Source organism: Hemiscyllium ocellatum, chromosome 16, assembly GCF_020745735.1.
Source record: "Hemiscyllium ocellatum isolate sHemOce1 chromosome 16, sHemOce1.pat.X.cur, whole genome shotgun sequence".
Taxonomy (NCBI): Eukaryota; Metazoa; Chordata; class Chondrichthyes; order Orectolobiformes; family Hemiscylliidae; genus Hemiscyllium; species Hemiscyllium ocellatum.
The window spans coordinates 64,489,295-64,509,855 of record NC_083416.1 but is presented as its reverse complement, the minus strand read 5'-3'; the positions used below and the strand labels follow the sequence as shown (position 1 = coordinate 64,509,855).

Below are 20,561 nucleotides of genomic sequence, written 5' to 3'. Positions count from 1 at the left end.
TCTGATGTCACGATGACATAGCTCCTTTCACACCAGTTCAGTTACTAATAGAGTAAAGATATGGTTAACCCTTTAGATCACATTCAATCTATGCAGTGCTCCCCTTGAATATATATTTCATAAAACACTCCTGCCAGTTTAGTTTATATACCCAGACTGCGGTATGTAAATGATTTATTCCACATTTTTAGACTTTGCACGTCCTGCTGTATGCCCAAAGGGGAAATGGTGCTAAGAGATCAGGAGACTGACTATCTTTATTCAGGTGCTGTAACCCAACTGAGAAGCTCAGAAAATAATTCTGATCACCACCACAGCTCTCTGTGCTCTCATAAATCAATTCCCGTGTTACATTAAAGACACTTACACAGCCTCTGATACCAATTGGGGTGCCTAACAGCAAAGAATGAGTTTTCAGCTGGTGTTAACCTATTGAGACTCACAAATACAGGATGCTTAGTCCCAGATGTAGTAAAGAGTCTGCTTATAATGTGCACTGTATATAAATCATTTCCTATTTTCTCACACTGGATATCAAGTTGGCTCAAAGCTACCTTTATATTTTCTTGCAGGTTACTGTGAATTTAAAATTTTCCAAACACACAAGTGCAGTTTGGTAACAACTGTCAGACAATTCCCTTGCGAAGGATGGATGTCAAAGACCGCAGACACCGTTCCTTGACACGAGGCAGGTGTGTGAAGGAGTGCCGGTACACAAGTTCCTCGCTAGACAGTGAAGAGTGCAGAGTACCTACACAGAAGTCCTATAGCTCAACTGAAACTCTGAAAGCATATGATCATGATGCCAGACTGCATTATGGGAGTCGTGTCACAGAGTTGGTTCACAGGGAATCAGATGAATTCTCCAGACAAGGTAAAGGTGGTTGAGTTTTCTTTCTTATATAATACAATTGAAGAAAAATTAAACATGGAAAAAATATGAAGTATTATGCAGTTCTCAAAAGCTCATTACAAAAAACACCCTTGATTCATTGTATTTGCAGACTTTTACTTTATATTGTAATGTCAATGTTGCAGTTGTAATCCATTCAACTTTCCGCTTACACAATGTGAATGATAATGATGAAAACCAGGAATGAATCTCTCAAGGAAGGAGTCCTCTTTATAGGTGAAGGTCTGACTAGGATATCAACTGTCACAATTTGAGCTGTTCCTCAAGTGGCAGCACCTTTCCTACAGTTGAGGGTTGTCCAGGTGTTTCAGAGAAGGTTGAAACCTGAGACCTCACCATTTAGGTTAGATTCCAGCATGTAGATATTGATGTTTGCAATCAACCAACAGAACTGCTATTAAGAGATTGAATTGTTGTTTGTTTGTAAGGCGTGGAGTATGTTCCAGTAGAAGCTGTTGGATTTCAGATGAGTATGTTAGCATTATTGCGGTTCTGTATCAATGGTGATGCTTCGTTTGCTGTTAGCCAGTGATGTACTTCGAGCAGGATATTCTCACTGTTGACCTTAAGAACCTCAATATCCATTTACACAAAATGCACTTGAGTTGTGTTGATCAGAACACCCTAGATATAAGCTTTATGAATTCCTTGAGGTATCTATCATGTTTGCATGATGGGTTCTGAGCCAGCCTAAGCAGGAGTACATAGCTTCTGGATAGACCAGGCGTGTGAAGCAGACTGAAATGTAACGAGAATCTTAGGAAGAGAATGAGCTGAAGTAAGCATAATACTGTGTGACAGGCAAAAGGATTCCTCAGGTAACTGGCAACTGTTTTCAGTAACATTTTTAGATCCATCTATTATGTGAAATATTAGATCGTTCATTGTAGAGGTGGCGAACTGATCAGTCCCCCCAGAAAAGAAGTCGGCTTACCACGAAGTGAGAGACTTCCTCTTGACTGAATGGAAGGTCCACCCTTGTGAGCTGCCGGCCATTCGGTAGTTAGTGGTGTCTGCTGGGACTGCAAACAGGCCCACAAATGTCATCAGTGGATCCGGGATCCAGGTAAGTCTCTTGATTTTAAGCTGCTGAAGAAAAGAGAGGGTGCCTAACATGGAAGTAGCTGAGGAGGGCGAGAAGAGGATTCTGGAGACCAGCTGAAGAGGACTGAAGATTGGAGTAACATCTTAGAGGGTCAGAATTAACACATAGAGTATACCCCCTTTCGCATGAATAATGAGTGTCCTCCCTTGCTTCACAGTTTTTTTACAATGTGTGGCATAAATAATGGTATTCCCACTCACATCCAGCTGCCCAGGACAACCATGTTGAGGCTTCAGTCATGTAACTTACCCAATAATTGACCTGATAACAAGAATACTTGAGTATTAGTCATTTTTGGTGCCTGCCCAATATTTTATTATGGTTACAACAGCACATGTATAGAGGGGAGAATGTTGGGTGTGAAGACAAAGAGCTGGTGGGGGTGGGGCAATGGGAGTACACAATCCACACCTAAATACTCAGGACATCTCAGTGAATTGTTGAGCATTCAGATTGAAACCATGAGGCCTGTGAGCTTCCTCAAACTCTTTTCCTATTGGACGGATGTTTGAAACTTGAAAGGGTTCAGAAATGATTTACAATAATGTTGCCAGGATTGGAGGATTTGAGCTATAGGAAGAGGCTGAATGGGCTGGACTGTTTTCCTTGGTGCGTCAGAGACTATGGGGTAACTTTATAGAGGTTTAAAAAATCATGAGAGGCATTAATAGGATAAATAGACAAGGACTTTTCCCTGTGTTGGGGGAGTCCAGAACTAGAAGGCATAGGTTTAGGGTGAGAGGGGAAAGATACAGAAGGAACCTAAGGGGTAACTTTTTCACACAAACGATAGTGTATATGTGGAATGAGCTGCCAAAGGAAGTGGTAGAGGCTGGTACAACTGCAATATTTAAAAGGCCATCTGTATGGATAAATGAAGAGGAAAGGTTTAGAGGGATATGGGCCAAGTGCTGGCAAATGGGACTAGATTGGGTTGGGATAGCTGGTCAGCATGGACTAGTTGGACCAAAGGGTCTGTTTCCATGCTGTACATCTCTATGACAGGAGGATAGTGGGATAAGGTATACAGCCACCAGACACCCCCCCACCCTCACCCCCCAGTGTTGAATGTTTTCAATTAATTAGATAAAGGAAAGCCCATGCCAGTTGGATGTCTATCTGATAGAGGATAATAATTTAAGAGCTGTATGTCGCTCATGTGTTGGTAATAACTCATCATTAAAGATCCCAGTATTTTACTTGAAATACATGCTTGCTCAGTAAGCAAGTATTAGGACAAGGCAAATCAAGCCCTCAAGCCTTAATTTTGCAAGTATCTGTTCTGTGGGCTTCAACTTAGAAGAGGTAGGTTTTGCTTTTCTCTGGATGTTGGTCCCACCAGTTTGATGAAAAGACAAGCAAACCTAGAGCCACTTGAGTAACTGCAGTCTGACTCCAGGAGATAACCATTTGTGTTCAGTTGATCCAAGCAGATCAGGTTTGGATTCTCAAAACAACATTAGGAATCTTTTCCAGCTCCCAGCCATGAGCCACATCTTTAAATGAAAATCCCGAATTGAGCAAGAGGTGAGCTTGACACCAAATTGGTCGTCAGGAGCTGTAACTGTATGGCTTGATCCATGCTGGAACCCACTGCTACTTCACAGAAAAGAAGAAGCAGACCAGTAGAGAGCCAACAGTTGGAAGCATGTCCCAAGTGCCCATTGAAAGGTATTGCACCCTTAACCTCGAACTCCAGTCATTTTTTATCAAAACAAAGAAGTCATGTAACGGCATTGAACCTGATCTCTCTTCATGAAGGTTCACCGACCATTTGGGTCTGAGGTGATTTAGAATTTGAACATAGCCTTCTGCCCCTTCCCAGCTTGTTGGTAAGCTTCTCAAATATTTGGCTGCGAGTGGGTTCCTGACTTGCTTCCTCCCCCTCAGCTCAGTCCCATGTGACAGCCTTTGCTTTGAAAATTCCTACGCACACTGGAAATCTTGGGACATTGACACATCAGACTGAGTTTCATCTTTGAGGAGGTTAGTCAGAGCCAGAAACCTGCAAAAGTGGAATTTTCATTGCAGTGTAGAAGGTTAGTGAGTGGTGATGCAGTCTAATTGTATGTTATTAAGTTCATTAAACTGTTTAAACAGCTTGGAGGAGTCATTGATTTTGTACAGCCGATAATAGGCATGGAAGTGTCAATGATTGTGATGGAGGAAATGAGAGGGTATGAGGAGGGAGGGGGGATGTAGGGCCAAGGGTTGTGGGTAGGGGCATAGATTTCTAGGGGCTCTGGTTAATACTATTTGAACTCACCATTCAAAGGTTCTGTCATCCGAACTCTGGTCACACCACCTCTGCTGTGAATAGCTGGCCTGAATCCATAAAATTAATTAATGTCTATTCCTCCAAGAAGTTGGGCCAGGTTCGGGGTGCAGATTGTGAGGTCTCAACCTAATCTAGCTTGGATCGAGACCTCACAAATTCGACTGTTGAAACTGGCAAACTGTAGGAATGGGTCAGGAACAACATTCCCTCTAATCTGGGTGTACATCCATTCTGAGTGCCCCCACATTCCACTCCACATGCTAACACATTGCCTCCCAGTTTCAGAAGTTGCTGCTGCACACACACCTCAGTGATCTGCGCACAGAAAAGGTTCAACAGAATATTAGTCAGGAATGCCAGAGTCAGCTCCTGGCTGCCATTTTGACTGCTCCAGAGACTCCCCAACATCCTGAAAATCTATCCTACTATCTGGTAGCACTATTTGAAAGCATGTCTGATTCTATTCTGACTCCCAAGGATCCTCTGTCATGAGATCTGTTGGGATCTGTCAAACTCTGATTGTCTGTAATGTATTTTAAATTATTCCCGAAAATTTTGACATCTAACCAAACATTTTCTTTCCTTCAAGACTGGTATTTGTATTTTGTTGGTAAGGTTTCCCAAATTTTTGAAAAAAAGACTTTGACATGCTAAAAGAAACTGCGTTCTTAGATTTTAGTGAAACGATTGAGGTAACTTTAAGCATTTTAGTAAATTAAAATTGAAACAAATTGTTGTCATTTCCATTTGATTCTATTGTCTCCTTTGCAAAGCAAAATGAAGAAAACTATTTGAACAAGGAATTAGAAGCAAAACATAATTTATTAAAATGCTATTAAGGATAAAGAAGTAATGACAATCATATGTTTGTCGTTCTCTTACCGGACAGAACATGTGAAGTTCAAAAATCTTCGTAATTGGGCAGACTTTGAGATTTTTTTCTGCATAATGCAAAATGTGATAAACAGACAACTCCATTTTTGAGATGTGTTTATGCCTGGTCCCATTATTTGATTATTTAAATGCAGCAAATGAGTAGAGGAGCTGCACACCAGCATTATTTGAGCATCATACCAAACGAATTAGGGAGATTTCTACAGTTATATGATGTCAGATCAGGTAAATGCATATCTTTAATGGTTTCAGCTAGCTGTGCCTTTGGGAGTTCTATATGGTAATTCTACTGTGAAAATGTTGGTATATGATGAACACGTGACTGGCTTCAAGCAATTAGAACCAGTTATCGTATTCAGCAAGAAATGCCTAAAAGGGGTGTCTTTGTTCAACATTGCCATTGTTCATTGGGTCAATTAAGTCAACATTTCTTTTGTGGCTAAAGTAGCTCATTTAAAATTTTAAGCTGTTCAGATTGGGAGGCAATGAGACAGATAATTAATGAGAAATATGTGCAGAAAATGGCAACATCTAAACATTAAACATTGCTACGCATGAGGTACAAGATCCGTTAACTTATGTCTGTCAGTTACTTCAAAGAAGTGGTGATAACATAAAAGACATCTCGGGGCATAAATCACAGCTCCAGCTGTTGAGCTTTGGTTATAGTGAGAGAGCTGAAACGCACGGATAAACTAAAATTCAGGTCTTCTATGTGGAACTTAAAGCTTCAGCAAGAAATTAAACTGATTCTTTGAGAGTGGCATTGTTTATTATTAAGCTATGCAAGAAAGTGCTCTGAGAAAGGTTTGAGTGATAGATTTTCTTCTGTGTTTTAAACACTGATTTTAAAAAAAATCACCGATTAAGTGTAATTTCAGTTCAGAGAGATTATGTCAGCTTAGAAAAATGCCCTTTATTCATACGTGCAAGACAACAATATTGGACAAAGCCCAAATTGTAATCCAAGATATGAACTTGCATGTTCTATATGCCTTTTAGCCACCATTGTTGGTGCCCAGAAACTGAATGTTAACTTTGTAAGTTTGATGTCATTGTTTATGATAGTGCGCAAGCACAAGCTTTCTGATTTTTATAAAAATGAACAATGTATGATTGTAACATTTGTTGTTGCTTTTTAACACAATTGTTGTGGATCTCAGAAGTAATGGAATAGGAAGACTTTGCGTTTGGAATATTCGTAAATGTTATATGATGACATACCAAGTTCTGAAAGATAAGTTTGTAGGATAAACATAAATAGTGGGATTGATGAGTCATTGTGACTTCCTGCAGCTTGTTTAATTGCCTTAGTGGTTTGGAGAGGAATTTCCCCAGAGTTTTTGCTAAATTGGTCCGACATTTTTGCCTTTCCCTGGAGATTGTCAAACTAGGGAATTTGTGGGAGCCAGGTGAGTGGTGCTCTGGCTAGATAGGAGAGGTATTTTGGATTGAACAATATTTCTTTAGAGTATGCTGAATAAATTGCTGCATTGAGAATAATTTTAATATACTTGCTGCATGGCAGGTTTATTTTCATTTCTGCCCTCCTATTTAATGGTCAAGTGTGTACTTGCTCTCCCTCACCTCTATTTCCCTCATGACAGAGCCTAGTTTCTCTAAGAAAGCTCATGTAGAATCCTTACACTTGGGGATTTCTCTCACAGCCACTGGGAAGTAGAAGATCAAGTGTTAGGCTGAGTAATTCATTACTCTTTGGACTCCTTTCCTGCCCATGGGGATACTGTAGGCATTACTATCTGTTATAGTGCAATAACAAGGTCTAGATTGGGAACCCACCGTACAAGAATGATGGGTGCAGCTCCTCTGAGGCAGTCTGCACTAACAGCAATATTTAAAATCTACGTCTTGCTACAGTGTAAAACAATCCATCTTCCATATAGCTGCATTAATTAGCATCAAGGAGTGAGCTATTATTTACAACTCATCGTCTGATCTCTGTAAAATAATTTGAATATCTGTTTCTAAAAAATCTTTTAAACCATTTAGCTTCAGTTGGGAAACCATCTGCAATCTAATTAGGCTGGCAGTCTTGGAAAACATCTTGCAAACCCAAGAGACTGACGTTACCTAACATTCTTCAATTTGAATATTTGCTTCGTGTTGTTCAACTTTCTTCTTCCTCTGCTTATTTTGGGTTGACATTTTTCTCTCCAATGGCTTTTCGCATGCAAAACATCTCTATGATTCTGGGCGGATATAGAATTGAATTTTTCCAGCCCACTCAGAAGAGGGGGTAGCATACCCAATGTCTTCCATCACCAGCTGGCATGGACTCTCTTGGAGACAAATTAAGTTGCTATAAGTAGCCGGTTAATGGCATCTTCTTATCCCTTCTTGTGTCGTAATGACAGTTACAAGGTAAATTGGAAGACCACCAGATAAAGCTTGGGAACCTCCTCACAGATTTTGACAAGGGTGCCCTCCATTATCAGAATTCTCTGGTCCGTGGAGTGTACCCCTACAGCAATAGCTGCCCCCATATCAATGTTACTGTCTGCCCTCAGAGAACATCAATACCAATGCCACCTCCAAACAATGTAAAGCTCTCTGAGCTGATTCTGAGAGCACATGGCCTTTGATGCAACCTCAGTCTGAAGGTGCAGACCCATGAGTGGTTGCTGCTTCTGCATAGGGATGACAAACCCACCCAAGTGGCTTCTGTCAACTTGGAGTCAGACTCCTACATGAATCTGGAGAGTTATAGGAGACTATCAGACATTCAGAGATGAAAGATCATCTCAACCTGAAATGTTAATCTGTTTCTTTCCACAGATTCTCCCTAACTTGTGAAGCTTTTGCAGCAACTTATTTTTTTTATTTCATAACATTTAGATGTTTGTTTCTGGACTGCACTGCTGCAAGGGCAAGCAATTTCATTACATGAATGCTGGACACCATGTTGTTTTTTATAAAATGATATATATCCTTATGCAAATCACTAAAAAGGAAAGAAACAAATAGTTGCATTTATGGTACTTTTCACAACTTCAAGATATTCCAAAGCTTTACTGCCAGCTGTGCATATCTTGAGGTATAGTCATTTGCTTTTGAGAATGAAACATTGCATCCAATTTGCGTTGATTAAAATCTCACAAACATCATTATGATAACAACCATAAAATCTGTTTTAGTGATGTTAGTGGAGGGAGTATGTTAGCTGGGACATCAAGGTAACTCTCCAGACTTTTAAAACTATCTATGATCTGAGAATACACAGTTTTCCATCTCATTTGAAGGATGCCACCATCTCAGTACTGCCCTAAAATGACAGCTCTGTTGTGGTCTTTGAATTTTGGAACATTGATGCAAGAGTCCTACCCACTGAGCAGTGGCTGAAGGTGGTATAGTGATGCAGGATTGCAGCAGCACCAAGTCATTATATTAATGTGCTCAGGCTTGGATATCCTGGTGACTTATCCGCACTCTGGACAGCTACCTTGTCTACTGATACCTTCTCTACTCTGTCAGTTGGACTATAAACTGATAGGCTATTCTATGTAAGCTTTTTCTTTGTCTGAACTCTGGAGTCAGAATTGACATGGCATCTTTTCAAAAAAGTATTTATCATTTTTATATATTGCTTTCAGCAGTTCATGATGCAGGTCATACACCATCTGTACCATAAGAAGCAATCTACTTTCCTGCAAGAAATTTGTAAATCTCCTCCCTCAAAGTAACAGGGATGCTTGTGATGGCGTACAGCATTGCAGAAACCTGCATGCAAAGTCTTTTGACATTGGCAGGCTGCTCCAGGAGATTGTCCCTTTCCTACTATCCACCTTAGATATACGGGAAGGATTTATCAGTTTACAGTGAATCTGGGTGGCCATGTCGTGGATGTACTTACCATGCCATCAAGTCCTAAAGTAGGAGTGACCATGCAGCTTCTGTTTCAAAGGCAAAGACTCAACCCATTGTGCCAAATGGGCTCTTACAAAATCTGTAAATGACCTGGCTATGGATCAGGTACTCCTCTGTGCTTTTTACTTCAGTGACAGCTGTGATGATACTCAAACATAATCCTGTTTGCTAGCCTGACTTCACAAAATATTGTCTTGTTTGTAATCACCTTGGCATGCCTGACTAACTGCAATGTTGGGCTCTCCTTCCAAAACATTGCAATGACACTATGTCACAGTTTCAGCGGCACTGAATTCCAGGATGTTGATCATTTATCAAATGGTGTGTAAGCGTACTCGAGTTCTTCCTGATTTGTCATTATCAAGGCCATGTCATCTCCTGTCTTTTCATTAAAGTTCATTGATCCGTTTTTCGGAAATATCGATTGGCCATCAAACCATAAACCGCAAATAGTTCATTCATGTTTCCTGCGGCATTTTCAACCAAAAATTGTTATTTGAATGCTTTAAAATGTACAATAATTTAAGTTCTAATGTATCTTTATTCCCTCTGTCAGCCCTGTATTATTAATAGGACAGCTGGGTTTTCTCACATCTGGTTATCTGTTGTCATAGGTCTTAGATGGGAATTTCACCCTGATAAATGTGCACCCAGTTATCCTGTGGGGCTGCTGTTTCTGGGCAGTGGAACCTACAGTCATCAGGGCTCACTACCAACCAAGGAGATTTCCATTGTAGTATGCATTTATGATGTGTTAATTTGCAACAAATTTCCAATTGTTTTGAGCATACAGGATAGCAAGTCTGAAAGAGGCCAGTTTAAAACTCTTAACATCAGGGAGTTTCCATTGTGAAAGACATCATTTTCTAATGTTGATTTTCATGATTGAAATGATGATCAATGTCACATTGAAGTGATTGACCCAATAATATGGTATAATTTCCTTCAAACTTTGAGACAAACGTTTGAAATTGAGAAATCTTTTGCCAAGTGGGGTGTTGCAATTTGATGCATTTCTTTGCTTATTCTTTGCTCAGCATGAGTTAATTGACTGTAATAACAAACCTGTTCTCAGGTGCGATTAAAGTTTTTATTTTCAATTTGACTCCTAATTTCCCATCACTTCAGCTCTGTATTTGAAATATTTATGTATCCATCATTTGCTGCAGGCCTGCAGGTGTCCTATTTTGGCAATGAATGTTATTCTTTTCCCAAAAAAACATGCTAAATTGTTTTTCATGACTTTTGAAGTGACCACTGCTGTTTTTTTTTGCTGTCTCCCTTTGTACCCACCTGTGAGTTTGAATCCTTGCTCCCATTCATCTCTGCATGACTAGTGTTTGGCAAACAGCCAGACAGTGCAGTGATGATAGAAAAGCAGGATAATGGAGACAGCAAGCCACTTTAAACCACTTCAAGGACTCTGGTTATTTGTTTATTTTTTGGATTTTCAAAAAAAAATGTTTTCCGGATGAGGCCATAAGCTGATTTGGTGGATGATAGAGAGTTGGACACATGACTACAAAACAGAAGTTGCAACATCTTTCTGAAATGACAAATTTAGCTGCAATTGAACCAAGTTCAACAACAATGAAAAAAAAGGCTTGATCCACACATTGACGTTGAAAATATGTGATGTAAGTCGAATGTTAAGCTCTGAGCTGGTAATGATGTAAAATAGAATAGTACTCCTCAACAATGTGAAGCTCATTCTACTTAACACAGGAGCAGGTTTGAAACCTGACTCTGGTTTCAGGCTGCATAATAGTCTATAATTGTGGGTGTTGCTGTGAAAAGAAGCCACTTTGCACAAAACTATATTTGTAGTGTAAATGTAAAATTTAAAATAGAAGGGTTAAACTCAACTCATGAACAGTATCTCAGCAGTGTGCAGTGTGGTACAAGTTCATCTACTCTGTTCTCAGTCAATAGACAGCTCAACTGAAATTACTAAAATTATTCGCCACAGTGGAGTCTATTGACATCATATGTTCATGGACGCATAGAATCCTTACACCACTGTCTGTAAGTTTATTTTGTTCAGGTGCCTATCCGATTTCCTTTAGAATTCATTCACAACCTTTCTTTACCTCACTGAGCCAGCAAGTTCCAGGTCATTATCATTCACTGTGTAACAAATGACTTCCTTTTATTACTCTGTCTTGTCCAAAACTTTACATCTGAGTTCTGTAGTCCCTGTATGGTCAACTTATAGGATCAGCTTTTCCTTCTATCTCATCTAAACCCGCCATAATCATGTACATCTCTATCAAACCTTTCCTGAATCATCTTTGCTACAAAGGGAGTAAGCCAGCTCCTTCAACAAGTCTGGTAACTAAAATCCCTCATCCTTGGAGTGATTTTGATTATTTTTTCTGCATCTTCTCAAGGATATTTGGACCTTTCCTAAAATGTGGTGACCAGAACTCTATGCAATACTTTCATTGTGGGTTTAACCAGAGATTTATACAAATTTAATATAACTTCTGTGTTTTTGTTCTCAATATCTCTTGATGACATTCTGCATCCCTGCCATTATATTCCGTCACATTTAAAGATCGAGACACATAAACCCCCAGGTCCCTCTGTCACTGTAAACTTTCCGAATTGTGCCATCCTCTCTACATTTCCTCTCTCTATTTCTTCTGCCAAAGCACATCACTGAACACTCCTATGTATTAAATTCCATCTGGCATTTATATGCAGATTCTGCTGGCTTGTCTGTATACTTTGCAGTTGTTTGCTATCATCCTCATTGTCTGCTATATCTGTCAGCTTGAGCTCATTGGTAAGATTTAATGCTATACTCTGAATTCCAAAATCATTTATTTAGATGAGAAAAAGTAGTGGTTAAAAACAGCAGTGGTTCTAGCACTGATTGTTGGGGAACACCACGACTGCCACCTTGCAGTTTGCAAAATATTATGACTTTTACTGTGACTTTTTGATTTCTGTCCTTAAATCAAATTTTATCAAGCTACTGACCCTCCTGTCCTAACCTTCAATTATGTTAAATAGCCTTTTAGAAAGGCTTTCTTAAACCCTCTCGCCTCAAACCAACATCCATTGCTTTCCCTTCATGAAATTGCCCTGTTACTTCATCAAAAAATACTAGCTGAAGTTATTAGTGTTACACTATGTAAAGTAAACTGTTGCCTTCATTCTACAGTGCTTTTTTTAATTTCAAAAATATACTTTATTCATAAAATATGCATAGAATAATTTGATACACTGTACATTAGGTAATGCCATTCATATTTCCACATTTACATACACAGCTCCGAATTATCATTATTCCATACAGATCTGTGCATCTCTCACTCACATATTGAGCTAAGGCGTCAGCAGAGCCCAAATGACTGCATGGGCCCCCTGCTTTTCTTTAGACAGGCAGATGTTAAACAGTGGTCTTTCCCCACCGCGCCTTAGCGGCAGCTGCCCCAAGCTTCAGCGCGTCCCTCAACACGTAGTCCTGGACCTTGGAATGTGCCAGTCTGCAACACTCAGTCGGGGTCAACTCCTTCAGCTGGAAGATCAACAGGTTTCGGACCGCCCAGAGAGCGTCCTTCACCGAGTTGATGATCCTCCAGGCGCAGTTGATGTTCGTCTCGGTGTGCGTCCCGGGGAACAGGCCGTAGAGCACGGAGTCCCGCGTCACGGCGCTGCTCGGGACGAACCTCGACAAATACCACTGCATTCCTCTCCAGACTTCCTCTGCATAGGCACATTCCAGAAGGAGGTGTGTGACAGTCTCTTCCCCCCCGCAGCCGCTTTGAGGGCAGCGTGCGGTACGGCTGAGAGTCCGGGCGTGCATAAATGATCTCACAGGTAGAGCCCTTCTCACCACCAGCCAAGCCATGTCTTGGTGCTTGTTGGAAAGTTCTGGCGATGAGGCATTCTGCCAAATTGCTTTGACAGTCTGCTCAGGGAACCACTCAACAGGATCCGCCCTCTCCTTTTCCCGAAGGGTCTCGAGGACGCTACGTGCTGACCACTTCCTGATGGACTTGTGGTCAAAGGTGTTTTTCTTCAGAAATTTCTCCACGAAGGACAGGTGGTACGGAACGGTCCAACTACTCGGAGCATTCCGCGGCAGCGAGGCCAGGCCCATCCTTCGCAACACCGGGGACAGGTAGAACCTCAGTACGTAGTGACACTTGGTGTTTGCGTACCGGGGATCCACACACAGCTTGATGCAGCCACACACAAAGGTGGCCATCAGGGTGAGGGTGGCATTGGGTGTATTTTTTCCCCCGTTGCCCAGATCTTTGTATAGTGAGTCCCTTCGGACCCGGTCCATCTTTGAACTCCATATGAACTGGAAGATGGCCCGGGCGACTGCAGCGGCGCAGGTTCTGGGAATAGGCCAGACCTGTGCCACATACAACAGCAATGACAGTGCCTTCATTCTACAGTGCTTGGAAGCATTTACAATGACAGCCACAATACTGCTTGTTTAGCTTTTAAAAGACTGGAGCAGAGCTCAATTGATTAGTACATGCCATTAAGTTATGCTGACTCTGATCCAGTCATTTTTGTTAACACACCCAATTTACAACAAATTATTATGTATGTTTGTTTAACACTGGAAAATGTCCAAAGTCATTTTACAAAATTATAAGTGGAAAAAAGTTGCCATCAAATCAAAGAAAGAAATGAGGATAACTAAAAGCTTGGTCAGAGAGAGAGAGGCTTGCAGGAGGATTTTAAAAGATAAGAGAAAGGTGAAGGGAATGAAATCTCAAGAGAGGGTATTGTAAGAATCAGCCCAGATAGCTGAAGACATAGATGCTACTGATGAAAGGTTGGGTAACAGGACGTTAGGCTTCGAGGAATGCTGAGCTCTGAAAGGATTGTAGTACTGGAGGAGGTATGAAGCTATTTCATTCCGCCCTGTACAACTAAGGTCAAAAACTAATCAATAAACCTAAACTCTTTGGAATCACAATTAACATGTCGGTCTCACTGGAAATTTCCTTTCATTGTAGTTTCATGGGTGCCTGCTAGTCTTAGAATTACAAGTTCATTCATAAAATAAAACTCTTGATGGATTTGTGCAATCATTTTGAAGAAAATAGAGGGCTGTATGCTTTGCAGTTTCTATAAGGGGAGAGGAGGATCAGTAAGATTGATATGGCTGTGTTTGTTTTTAGATAAAACCAAATGGTTTTAAGTTGCTCGTATCAGGATGGAAGAATATTTATGGCATGCCTTTGTACTTCAGGATAGGCTCACATTCAGGTATGAAGCTACTTCATTCCACCCTGTTCAACAAAAGTAAAACAATTATCCATAAACCTTACCTCTTTGGAATCATGTTGCTCTCATTAGAAATTTTCTTTCATTGTAGTTTCATGGGTGCCTGCTATTCTTAGAATTACAAATAAGGTAAAGCTAAAAAGTAATGTTAAGGGCAAACATAACAAAGAGGTACTCCTAGAGCAGAGTTTAGACAGACACAACATTTCAGGGCTTAGAATGAGTGTAAAATATGCAAATGATGACCCTTCTTGAAGCAATCTATCAGGTTGTCTGAAGAAACTTATCAGAAATTGTAGTCGTTATTAGATCTTGGAATTTATGTACTGCTTAAATAAAATTGCACAGGATTAATGCACTAATTCACTTGTCTTTTCTTCTGTTCTATATAACCCTGCTGTATATAAGGAATTTATGTCCAAACTGCATCTCATGGTGTTGCATATGTACAACTAAAATTCAGAAAAGTCCACTCATAAAATGAAACTCTTGACCGATTTGTGCAATTATTTTGTAGAAAATAGAGGGATATATGCTTTGCAGTTTCTATAAGGGAAGGGCTGGATCAGTAAGATTGATATGGTTGTGTTTGTTTTTTAGGTAAGACCAAATGGTTTAATTTGCTTGTATCAGGATGGAAGAATACTTATGACATGCCTTTGTAGTTCAGGATAGGCTCAAATTATCATTAAAATAAAACAAAGAACTGCAGATGCTGGAGCTATAAAACAAAACCAAAATTGCAGGTGAAACTCAGCTGGTCTAGCAGAATCTGTGGGAAGAATGCAGAGTTAATGTTTCAAGTCCAGTGACTCTTCATCAGAAACAGGGTAATAACCGACAGAGTTTTGCTAGCACTTTACATTTTTGGCTGAAATTTTCATTCACTGCCTGTATTTTTGATTCTTATTTTTTCACTCTGCTATGTCTGTTGCTGGAGCTAGCCTTCAAGGAATAGCATTTTAAACTTTCAGTTTTATAGCTTGACATTATGGGATTTAAATTCATGACTTTTCAGTTGCTCATCCAGTAACAGAACTACTCAGGATACGGTGCTCACATTTCAGGATTTTGAAACTGTTTATGCAGTTTCCCAACTAAAGGAATGAGGTGTGAAGTTTTAAAGCTGAATACAAAATGCCAATCTGGTAATGTTATGGTAAGAAGACAGCTACATAGTTCAAGACCTGGGGCTGTCTTAACACTCTAATTCCAGGCATGCATTCGCATATCATCATGTTCGATTTTATATGATGTTTGTTCTCCCACACTCCATAAAACAGTGCTAAAGTTAACAATTTCTGTCAGTGCTGTGAACTCCAGGAAGTGGATAGCACTCTCTCCTTTGTGAACCTACATTTATTAATACAGTGGGACTGAAATTATAACACTGTGTTTCTGTCGAGAGTTCTGCTCACATAAGGATGTCTGGTGCAGTGATCTGTAGATAGTTGCATCATACAAGAAAGTTTTGATGTGCAAAACAGGGAAAAAATACATTTAGAAAAATTTATGCTTTACAATGTTGTAAAAGACATATTAACAAGGCCTCAATCTAAATTGGAAAGTGGCAGTGATCTGAAAGAAGAACGGAAAAAGATGCCCATCATCAGCTATGAGAGTGAAAAAGGTCCATACTATATAACACCAAAAACAGAAACAAAATTAAGATGAAACAAATACTTGAGATTGGAAACCAAGGGTATCGAATAGGCAGCTGCAACAGAACAAGAGGCAAGATAGAGGGAAATAATGTAACATTAAAAAATGTGAAAGGAGCAGGGGCAGGCCAAGCCCCTTGAAAACAAAAAGTGCTGGAGCTCACAGTGGGTCAGGCAGAATCCATGGAGAGAAAGCAAGCTCACATTTCAAGTCGAGACAACTCTTCATCAGAGCATCTAGACTCAGAACGTTAGGTTTCTCTCTGTCCATGGATGCCGCCTGACCTGCTGTGATCTCCAACATTTTTTTTGTTTTCAGTTCAGGTTCCAGTATCTGCTGTAATTTGCTCCTACATAGTGTTGACCAAACCTCTAGTTCAGTGGGGTTGAGCTGAAAACAATTTGTTCAGTATGAGGTAGAGAAAAACACTTCTGTGAAATTTAAAAATAATATCATTCTTAGTGCTTTGATGTGGAATTGTAAATGCATTTTGAACTTTATAGAATATATCATTTTTTAGGGTATAGAACATATTTTGAATTTTGCTCATTACAGGATATTGTTTACATTATTTAAAATAGGATTGTCACAACACAAGTTAAGAGCAGTTTGATAACAGAACATTATAACCATTGTAAATTGTCACTGTTCTATTTTGATTTTCTACAAATGCTATTTTGCTTACAATCCACTAGAATTATTTTACAATACTGGCATTCAAATCAGTTATCATTATCTTCCAAACTGCAGTAACAGCTGTCAACTAATTTTTAAATACCTACTCTATTTTTGTACTGTGACGTGCTCGCCTGAATTTTATAAAATGCAGAACAGTTGTTGTTGTCATTAACATGTAAGCCAGAAAATTAGTTTTGGTGTTGTCTGCAGATGAATGCTTAATGGTTTCATATGGTATTCCCTGTACTATTATAATAGGGGAGAAGTCAGCCTGTTTAAATTAATGTCTGTGTTAAAATAGCAGATAGAATATGATATGGATATTTTAATCATTTGTCGACTGATATCACTGGCAGTAGATCCTAAACTCTTATCCTACAATCTCTGACCTCTTGAGTTTTTGATCCTGAGCAGGAAAAAGCATCATAAAATGTTTACACTAAACTTTGATACCATCAGGCACATTTTCTGGTGAAAATTTGAAAGAGAACTTTCAAGCAGAAAAGATGCATGTCAGCTATACAACAGTATCATTTGGTATTATTATCCCTCCATCTCCAATCTTTCAAGATGTTTATCATACTACCTCCAATCCTTCAACATTTGATTTTTCTTATTTAAATCTTTTGTATGTTTATGCTTACATTTCCACTTTTACCTCACCATCTTTAATCATTCATTGAGTTGCAATTTAACTATTTCCAATTGTTAGTTGCATTTATCCCACCGCCTCCATTACATTTATCCTCCCTCTAATCCTTCATTCTATTTATCTACCATACTATGCTTCATTCTTTTTATCTCTCTCTAATCTTGAAGGCTTGGATGCAGAAGTAATAAATGCACTCCAAACCCTCACTGCACTTATTCTCCCTGCATTCTCTTTTTCAGTTCATATCTCTATATCTCCAATCATTCAGCGATTCTTTCTCTGCTTTTGTGGAACATCTTATTCTCTGTAATCATGATCTTGATGATCCTGCCCTCTTGTTCATATCAACAACAAATGTACTTTTAATTTTCTTTTTAACAAAGGAGCTATACTTACTATATATTTTGTTTCTGCTGACATTGTTTCATTTCCAAAAAAAATTATATCCTAATTGCCAGTCTGATGATAAAAAAAATTTTGCTTTTAAGCTCTTCAAATAATGTTTCCTTAAATCAAGTGGCCTCATACACCTCCTCCTTCATGTCTCTGAGTCAAATACACCAATTAGTCTAACACTAAGCATATTGCATCATGATTGTGTCATGCATTATCTATAAAATGGGGTCAGGCTTCAACTGAACTTGTATAAACAGTCTATTCCACTTGCTTATTGTGCAAGTATGATGATATTTGAAATAATTACAGGAGTTAAAGGTTTCAATTTGGGCTTGTCTTCCTGAGGATAAACCTTTTTAGTTGGTTGATTATAGAAGCAGAACCATAATAACTGTAATTTTGCAAAAGCATGGCTTCTTTTGATTTAAGCAATAGTTGATGAATAAGGAAATTCAAGATTCATCCTTTCAATTTATCCACTTTTACATGTTTTGGCCTTTGTGTCAAGGAATGCAAACATCCAGTTCTTATGCCTCCATTTCTGCTGCTTCCTGATTCACCACAACAAAATGATTCAGTAAGCAGGCAGTAAGCTGAGATCCTGCATAGAAATTGAGAGCAACTAGAGTCCATCTGTTATTCCATGATACTGCTTTCTGCCCACATCCTTAGATCCCATTCCTGGGCTTCCAATTGAAGATTCTGTTTTTATTATTCACTCAGGCAATGTGGGTAACACTGGCTGGGCCAATATTTACTTCTCACCCCCTTAGTTTCCCCAGAGAGGCTGGTGGTGAATCCACTTTTTGAACAGCTGCATATAAAGCAATTATGGAGGGAATTCCAGGATTTTAACTCAGTGACACTGAAGGAATGGCAATATATTTCCAAGCCTGGATGGTGAGTGGCTTAAAGGTAAACTTACAGGTTATAGCATTCCCATCTATTTGCTTCCTTCTAGATTGTAGTGGTCATGAGTTTGCAAGGTGCTGTTGAAGTAGGCTTGGTAAATTTCTGGACTGTGTCAGATCGAGAATCCACACTGCTGCCACTGACCATCAGTGCTGGAGAGAGTGAATGTTTGTAAATGTGGTGCTTGTCAAATGGGCCACTTTGTCCTGGATGGTGTCAAGATCCTTGGCTGAAGTGAGTTAGAGGGAGGATGTTCCACTTGGTATTGGGACTTTGTCAGGGATGAGGTGAGGTTTCGAAAAGTTGGCTAGAAGGAAGTCATATCAGCCATACATCTCCTACCCAAGGCATGAGTAGGATCACTTATAACTCTCAATTACTTTACTCTTCCCAATAAACAAAAAACTGAGACTGGGCAGAAGGTGACCCTTAAGTGGTCAATAATTAGTCAATTAAGGGCCTCAGTTGGAATAGAAGGAAAGTGGATGGGCTGTGGGTCTCATCTGGCACCAAAAACAATCTTTCTTGCCTCCTGCACTTCAACCCCCTGATGACAATCCCTTCCATGTGCCCAACTTGAACATCCTCACAGAATTCTCTTCTTGGAGGAGAAAGTGAGGTCTGCAGATGCCAGAGATCAGAGCTGAAAATGTGTTGCTGGAAAAGCGCAGCAGGTCAGGCAGCATCCAAGGAACAGGAGATTCGACATTTCGGGAAACGTCAAATCTCCTGTTCCTTGGATACTGCCTGACCTGCTGCACTTTTCCAGCAACAAATTTTAAGCTCAGAATTCTCTTCTTGCCACCTTGCCTGCTCCTCCAATTTAAATTGACTAGCTGTTGGATAGGAATCCAGAGAGAAACATGAGAAACAAATCTTAAGAAACTCATTGACCAACATTTCCTGTTCATAACCCCTACTTAATCCATAAAAACTCTGCTCCAAACGTGCAACTTCATTATTTGGAAATGTAAAACGTGTTACTAACCATAAATGTGTATTCATTATATGACCCTGTGGTCATGACAGATGGTGGTATTCCTTGGATCTGTTCCCCTTTTCCTCCTAATTGGTAGAAGTTGTGAATTTGGAAAGTGCTTTCTGAAATGGTTTGGTGAGTTGCTGCAGTGCTGCTTGTAATTAATCTACATTGCCACTTTGTTGCAATGATGGAGAGAGTGAATGTACCTTTGTGTCAATGTAACTTTCTCTTGGAACAATATATAAGGAGGTCCAGGACAGATCCCCAGCCTCTGAGAGGTCCAGCGCAGTCTCCCAGCCTCGGGGAGGTCCAGCCCAGATTCCCAACCTTGGGGAGATCCAGCCCAGACTCCCAACCTCGGGGAGGTCCAGCCCAGACTCCCAACCTCGGAGAGGTCCAGCCCAGACTCCCAACTTCGGGGAGGTCCAGCCCAGACTCCCAACTTCGGGGAGGTCCAGCCCAGATGTCCAGCCTCAAGGTGAGCCCAGCATGGAAACCCTGCTTTAGAAGTAGTGTAATGCTGAACTTTTACCTTAATTTCTTTATTTTTCTAATTTATACCTCAGATTTTGTACACAAGGATCTTTATACCTAGCTTTATAAGGACTGTAATGCAGACCGTTTTGTTTATTATTTTCACTTTTCTCATTTATACCTATGATCTTGTACCCAGGTACTGTTGCACATGAGATGACGCTGGAATAGCAACTTTGTGTATTTTTCACTCATGTATTTCAGTACTTGAGTATATATGATAATAAAACCAATTTTAATTCTATATTCTAGGGTCAGTCAGACAACAGGTAATCCTAGACCCAGTAATGGAAAATGAGACAGAATTAGTCAATGGTCTCACATTAAGGATCATTTATGTAACAGTGATCACACTTCATAAAATTTCATATTCAGTTTGAAAGGGAAAAATGTTGATCTATGACTAGAGTT

At 39.8% G+C, this 20,561-nt stretch overlaps 1 protein-coding gene across 2 annotated transcripts in view; it reads left to right on the top strand.

The window, feature by feature from the left end:
* The first annotated feature begins 648 nt into the window (after positions 1–648).
* Positions 649–20,561, top strand: part of tenm2a (teneurin transmembrane protein 2a) — a 797,630-nt gene continuing 777,717 nt past the window's right edge. For both annotated transcript variants that reach the window (XM_060836884.1, XM_060836885.1), the window contains exon 1: positions 649–874. In XM_060836884.1, the coding sequence (XP_060692867.1) occupies positions 649–874 (226 nt within the window). The remainder of the gene's footprint in view (positions 875–20,561) is intronic.